Raw genomic sequence first — 7,075 nt, 5'->3', positions numbered from 1 at the left:
TGTTTTCTCTCTCTTAAAAAACCAAAACCAAAAACCCAAAACAGCAACAACTACCAAAAAATAAACAAACAAACAAATGTGGAGTCTGATTGTATTGACCGACTACTGAGCATAGGGTCTGCCCTGGAATGAGGTTAATATACCCAGTGACAGTTCATTGAAGACAAGTGATTTTCCTCCTCCCAGCATCGATCAATTGCAATAGCTTCTTGGCTAGGACCTTGTGCTCACTTCCCCTTCTCAGGGCTGGAATTCTGCCTGATTTGAGCTGTGTGGGTTGATCATTTATGTGTGTGTTTTGAGACAGGATTTCATTATGTAGCCCTGGCTGGCCTGGAATTTACTAGTTAAACCAGGCTTGCTTCCTAGAGATGAGTGATCGATACCTTCATTCCTGAAGGGTGTATGCTCTTTGTCACCCGGCCTGGATTAGGTTGTTATAATTCCCCTTTGACTTTAATCACAGGACATAGCAGCACCAAGTGATGTCCTAAAGCAGTGCTCAACCTTCCCAATGCTCCCTAATCCTTCAATATAGTTCTTTTGTTGTAGTGGCCCTCCAAACATGAAGTTATTTCATTGCTACTTCATAACTAATTTTGCTGCTGTTAAGAATCATAATGCAAATATTTGATATGCAGGATATCTGATAGGCAGCCCCTGCAAAAAGGGCCATTCAACCCACAAAGGGCTTGAGAATCACTGCTCTAAAGGATCTTCTTCCCAGATTCAGTCATTCCTACCTCCACTGTGAAAAAGCAATCCAAGTCCCCCTTGGTGATCTGAATCAATCATCCCTCCTAACTGTTACTCCTGCCTTAGCCTGTTGGCTTAAGGTCATCAGAAGCCCCAAGTGACCACAAGGAGCTCTGAGCTTCTATTCAGTGACATGTTTGAGTCCTGGCAGGAGCACCACCAACTCTGGAACCAAAGCTTCTAGTCAAGTAGAACTGAAGGTTGCTGGAACAGGAAGCAGAATTTTTTTCTAATGGGTCACTAGGGGTGATAGTGAGTGGAACTGATTTCTTTTGCACCCCTTGATTTCTAGACCTGTGGAATCCTGGCTATGGGAGAAACTGTACCATGTATTGGATCCTAATTCAAAGCAAGTACCACCTTCTTCTGGAGAACCTGGGCCCAGTCCTTCAGGCTGCTGCCATTAGTTGACACTTTAACTGTGTCTTCCGAAGAACTTTGGGGTTCTCTAGATGAACATAACTTACAGAATGAATCCATTGAGAGAGAGAAAGGGAATTGCTGTGGTCCAGCTAGCTAGTCCATCCAGCAACCCACTTTAGAGAGAATTCCCCATGGAGTCGATGTGAATAGTGCGCACAAAGTACTCAATGCAGTGTGTGAAGGGGCGGATTTCAGTGACTGGTATTTTAGATGATGGTGGTTAATGGTGCTTATAAGAAAGGTCTAGGGTTCTCTCGGTATTCTTTAAGGTAAGATGTAGCTATGGAACGTAGTTTAAAAGACCATAAGTTATAACCACTCATTTTAGTGTGAGTATCTGGGTCCCCTAAAAGCGCCCCCAGGCTTCTCTGGGAGAGCCCTCAGGCGATATGGCACTGCTCTGGATTGGGCAGCTTTAGCTCACCACTTCGGCAGAGCTTATTTGTGAGACTTCTTCCCCCTCCTGAGTGTCCTCCGGAACGTTGATGAGAAGAGGTTGTTTATTCAGGGAAGTGGGTGATTTCATTAAATCTTGGTCTTGCCTGCTCACGGCCACAAGCTACTTTTGAGGATAAAGTGTGGAGAAAGGAGATGAAGAATGAAGGAAAGCAACCTTTTCTCCTCATCTTAACAATAGCATCATGAAAGGCCATCCTGCCTCTCTGCCCACTGCTAAGAAAACTTGTCTGAAAGCAAACAGCATTAATTCTGCCCAAGCGAGGAGACTTCCTTCTATCATTTTTGTCCCTTCTGAACTTTTTGTTTTGTTTTTTTTTTCAAGACAGGGTTTCGCTGTGTAGCCCTGGCTACCCTGGACTTGATTTGTAGACCAGGCTGGCCCCAAACTCACAGAGATCCACCTGCCTCTCTGCTTCCCATTTGCTGGGATTAAAGGTGTGTGCCTTTAATGCACTTGTGCTGGACGAGGAATCTGGGGCATCCAGACAAAGCCGTTTGGCACACCTGTTCTCAGCGAGTAGCAACCATGTGGGAAGATTATAAACACTCCAAAGCGCCTCTCTGTCCCCACACTCAGGGAGGAAGTAAATGCAATCACGGGTCTGTTTGCTTTTGTCCCTCCCTCCAAGGGAGCCCGATGCCTCCATTTGCCTTGTGCCTGGATTTTTGAGGGTGTGAGCTTGAAAAGAAGAAAGGTGGAGTGTGAACTTCTGTTTGTAAGCCCGACAAGCTGGATTTAACCTCTGGAGTCCGCATGGTGGGGGGAGACTCTGCAAGGTGTCCTCTGACCTTCACATGTCACAGCACATGCCCTTACACACACACACACACACACACACCTGTGTGCTGTAATTATAGAAACAAATTTAATAAAATAATCAAGAAAAGGATAAAGTGCCTTTGTGTTCCTGGTAACTGCACTTTCTACAACCTTGCTGTCAGTAAAAGTTGTCAGCTGGACATGGTGGTACATGCCTTTCATCCCAGCACTCCGGAGACAGAGACAGGCGGTTTTTCATGAGTTGGAGGCCAGTCTGATCTCCAGCACAGCCAGGGTTACACAGAGAAACCTTGTCTTGAAAAACAGAAAATAAAAAAGTTATCAGTTAATGTTTAATGAGTTCGGGACCCACAATGCTGTGATGTCTTCCTGACTGTGGATTGTAGTCTAACAGCCTCCTAGTCAAAGATGGGGCCTGCTTTCTTTTACTTCTCTTCATTCTACTTTATCACTTCCTCTTTTTGCTGGGTTCCGAAGGAGCCATGAAATGAGAAAAGTAATTTTACTGCAACTCTAGCTGTCACGGCAGATCTTGACCAAAGCCTACTCTAACAGTAACTGGGGTGTCCCCTTGACCGGAGCCACACTTTACCACACCTTCGTCAAGAAAGAAGACCCAGGGCCAGCAGGATGGCTCAGTGAGGCAAGGCCAGTGACCTGAGTTCCATCCCTGGAACCCAAGGTAGGAGAGATGCAACTCCTCAGAGTTGTCCTCTGACCTCCGCACGTGAGCACACGCGTACACAGAATTAAATAAAATACTTGAAAGTTTTAGAAAGGAAGACACAAAGACCCAGGCCATTTCCACACCTGCCTTTTATTGGACTCTAAAGCAGGCTGCCTTTGGGCCCTCCACAACTTCTCAGACATCTCCCGTAAGGGTTTAGGAAGGTGCCATCATTCTGTGAAGGCCCAGAGGCTGCCCCAGACTTAGAACCCCAAATGGACTCCCCAAGAGCCTTGAGGGAGTTAAGACAGGCAGGCAGAGAAGGCAAGGTGCTTCAGTGGAGGGGTTAACACCAAGGGAACCGCGTCAGTCCCCCAGTGTCTCCTGAGGGTACACTGAGTCCCGAGGAAGAATGCGTGGGGCCTGGAAACGGGGAAATCCTCGCTGAGCAGCCCCCATCTAGATGGCAACTTTGAGGAGACGCCTGATGTCGGGCTCGATGTTGATGGTTTGGAAGGTGCGGCTGTAGCGGCGGAAGGGCTCCCCCTCTGGCCCTATCAGGAACTTCTCAAAGTTCCAGGACACGTCCGAGCGGCGCACGGGACTCCAGGCGATGAGTTTGGGATCGGTCATGAGGGAGAATGGGTCGTCGTAGGGGTAGGGCAGCTTGTCTTTCAGGTAGGCAAAGACAGGGTGCTCGTTCTGCCCGTTGACCTCACACTTTTGGGTAAGAGTGAAGGTGGGCTGGTAGCCACGCCCAGGGCGGACGTACTTGAGGCTGTTCAGGATCTCCTCATTCTGACAGTTCTCCTGGATAAGACAAAGATCCGTGAGAAAAGAAAACCAAGGACTCACCAGTGCAAATCTCACTCTTTCCTTTGTGTGTGCATGCGTGTCTTGCACGTATGCCTCCTGTTTCTTTGTTCGCTTTGTCTCACTCCTCTCGGCCGTCGTGTTGTTGGTTTCTATTTTTTTTTACATTCATTTTAGTGAGTGCCACTTTGCGCATGTGAAGGTCAGAGAACGACTTGCAGAATTCGCTTCTTTCCTTCTACCACGTGGGTTCTGACGATAGAACTCATCAGGCCTGGTGGCAGAGTGCCTTTGCCCACTGAACCCTCTCACCTGCCGTGGCTTTTGGTGGAATGCTAGCTAGGCCACACTGAAAACTTCCCTCAGTCTCACAAGCTAATCCCCCATGCATTGAAATGAATAAGTAAATAAATAACTAATTCAAGATTGAGCACTTTCCAACAGTTGCTTCTGACCCTAATCCACCCTCAGCAATTACCAGTGTGTTTAGCGCTTCAGGGAACCTTGAGTTCAGGGAATAGAAGGAAAGGAGGCTCAGTCATTCATAGAACCTAACCTTCTACCTCTTTCCCTACAAATGCTTGCGCATGCACACACACACACACACACACACACACACACACACACACACAAACTTCCTACCACCATTTTTCCTTTCCTCTGTCCTGATTGTGCTCCCTTCCGGTTCTGTGGGTTTTGAGTGCATCCTACATCCTACACTGCTCATGGGTCAAGGGTGAAAGTAAGACCCAGGTGAGTGATGTTTAAAACTTCCCAAGCTGCTATCTGGAGGCCTCTCGCACTCACGTCCGCTCAACTATACTCAGCTATGAATGGTTTAGCTCAGAACCGTCCTCTGCCTTTTCTCTCCCACCCCCATCTCCCTTGTCCTACCCCATTCCAAATGCCAGGGAGGACATTTATTTTCCAACCCCCTCTCCCAGCTAAGAATCGCTAGCTCCCTCTGAGAGAAAGTGCCTGCCATTGACCTACTAGACCTTAACGCCGTCAGTCCAGGCTCATCTCTATGACATCTTATCTCTAGTACAAATGGCTGGCTGGCTCCTGGCACGTTAATGACTCCTTCCAGCAGCCAGCCAGCCACAAGCGAAATTTAAGGCCAGGGTCCTCCTGGGTTGAGAAATGCCTCCAATGAGGTTTCGCCCTTTCTCTTTCTCCCCGGCAAAGACTGAATGGAGAATTGAGCGGTAAGGATCTGTGAGCATAGTAATGGCTGGGTCTCTTGTTTATCACGGCCATCTTTCCTGTGTATATCACAGCCATCCCTCCTGTGTCCCTCCTGCCACTGTGGGTTGAGCTATGCGGACTCTAATTAGAGAGTCCACTTAGGGGCACTTGGCTTGCTTGTACAGCTAAACCACAAATAGAAACAGAATTCCTAAAAGATAGCTTGAGGTGTACGGGCTGAAGCTCTGTGTTAACTTGAGCCACTATTAGAGCCAGCCAGGTACACCTGCTGCCCAGAGGAGGCGTGGGCATGCTGCAGACCTTTCGCTTCTCCCGCATTCCTTTTCCAATTTGCTGATTTAAAACAAGGCTTTAAATAAATAACATTGTTTATGTTCACACACTACATCTTTCTGGTCGCTTCATGTGCCTTATTCCGTGAGTCTCACAGTAAGCTGATAAGCTAAGTCAGCTTATATTAAATCAATACATGAGGAAACTCAGAGAACTAAGTGTCTCCTACAAGGGCATCAGAACCATTAAAGGGTAGAACCAGGGCAGCAGGAACCAAAGACCTCCAAGTAATTGTCAGCTTAATCCCAATTCTTTGTCTAAGACAAGTTCTCCAGGCCAGGCTGGCCTCAAGCTTGCTGTAGTCAAAGGATCGCCTTTAATTTCTGATCTTCCTGCCTCCATTTCCCAAGTGCTGGGACAATAGGCAAGTTACTGCATCTGGTTTATGTAATGCTCGGCATCAAACCCACGGTTTCATGTACGCTAGGCAAGAACTCTACCAACTGAGCTACATTCACAGGCCGGTTTTTGAGATCTTGCTGTGTAGCCCAGGTTAGCCTCAAACTCACATCAATCCTCAGCCTCCACCTCACCTGCCATTCTAGGAATTCAGGAACGTTCCACCATGCCAGGACCTCTGGAAGAGCAGTTAGTGCTCTTAACCACTGAGCCACACCCCAGCCTCAGTTTGATTCTTAACCTTCTATTTTCTCCACATATCCATTCAAAAAGAATTAATGAATGACTTTGTTGGTACCCAGAAGAGACCTGGTGGCAACCTTCACAGAATATTCTGGAAAGTTATACCTACAATATTTAATCTCAGACCGTATCTACTCCCCTGTGCTTTTCCACATTCACCTAGACCTAGATTGAATATCAGCTCCAGATATTCAAACACACAGACATTCATCCCTTTCTTTATCCCACTCAAGCTCCATCAATCAACTCCTCGGGTAGAACCCAAGGGACCTCTCACCTGATGTCCAAATTGGTTGCAAGGGAAGCCAAGAATCACCAGGCGCCTGGGAAAGCGACATTGCAACTCATTGAGCTGGTTGAAGTCCCGGGTCGTTGTTCCTCAGAGAGATGCCACGTTCTCAATCAGCACTGCCCTGCCTCGGAACGTGTTGAAATCTATCTTCTCTCCATCTAGGCTGATGGCACTGAGGTCGTAGAAAGACTTGGCAATGTAAGCCATGGTTGATGTGCCGTGAGCCCTGGCCCGCTGTGTGGGCCCAACTAAGTCCAGGAGTGGATGGAGAGGAAGGAGGAGCCAGGAAGGACAAGAAAGGATTTCACTGCTTTTGAGCAGTCCCAGGATGACTTAGCAAAACAGGCACCCACCTGGGGACTGTTTGAACAAGGCTGTGGCTCTTCCTATTTACAGTCTCTGAACAAAGCCACCTTCTGCCCCACCCTACTGGCAGCCTGGAAAGGGCCTATTTGATATCTATGAGTGGATGTGAATAATTCACTCCTTGCTGGAAACCAGAGCCTTAAAGGTCAAACGGGAGGAAAAGAAGGGAGGGGGCATGCAAGATTGACTTCTACTTGCCCCAGCAAGTTGTGTTTACCTAGCACAGACATTTTTTAAAAGTGGGTTTATTGAGCACCAGTCCCTGAATTGTGAGAGGTCAGAGGTGCCCAGGTCTGAATTGGGCCTGGTGTCCACCTGTCTCAAATGAAGCTGA

The 7,075-nt window shown here is 47.6% G+C and overlaps 1 protein-coding gene across 1 annotated transcript; it reads right to left on the bottom strand.

Moving 5' to 3' along the window:
• Nucleotides 1–3,216: 3,216 nt before the first annotated feature.
• Nucleotides 3,217–6,723, bottom strand: Gpx2 (glutathione peroxidase 2). Its single transcript, XM_055595287.1, has 2 exons — nt 6,361–6,723; nt 3,217–3,896 (listed from the first exon to the last, which is right to left on the bottom strand). The coding sequence occupies exons 1-2, from the start codon at nt 6,580–6,582 to the stop codon at nt 3,546–3,548; spliced, it is 573 nt and encodes a 190-aa protein (XP_055451262.1). The 5' UTR covers nt 6,583–6,723; the 3' UTR covers nt 3,217–3,545.
• Nucleotides 6,724–7,075: the final 352 nt, after the last annotated feature.

This window comes from Psammomys obesus, unplaced genomic scaffold (assembly GCF_907164565.1).
Source record: "Psammomys obesus unplaced genomic scaffold, mPsaObe1.curated_primary_1811, whole genome shotgun sequence".
NCBI lineage: Eukaryota > Metazoa > Chordata > Mammalia > Rodentia > Muridae > Psammomys > Psammomys obesus.
This window is presented reverse-complemented; position numbering and strand designations above follow the sequence as displayed.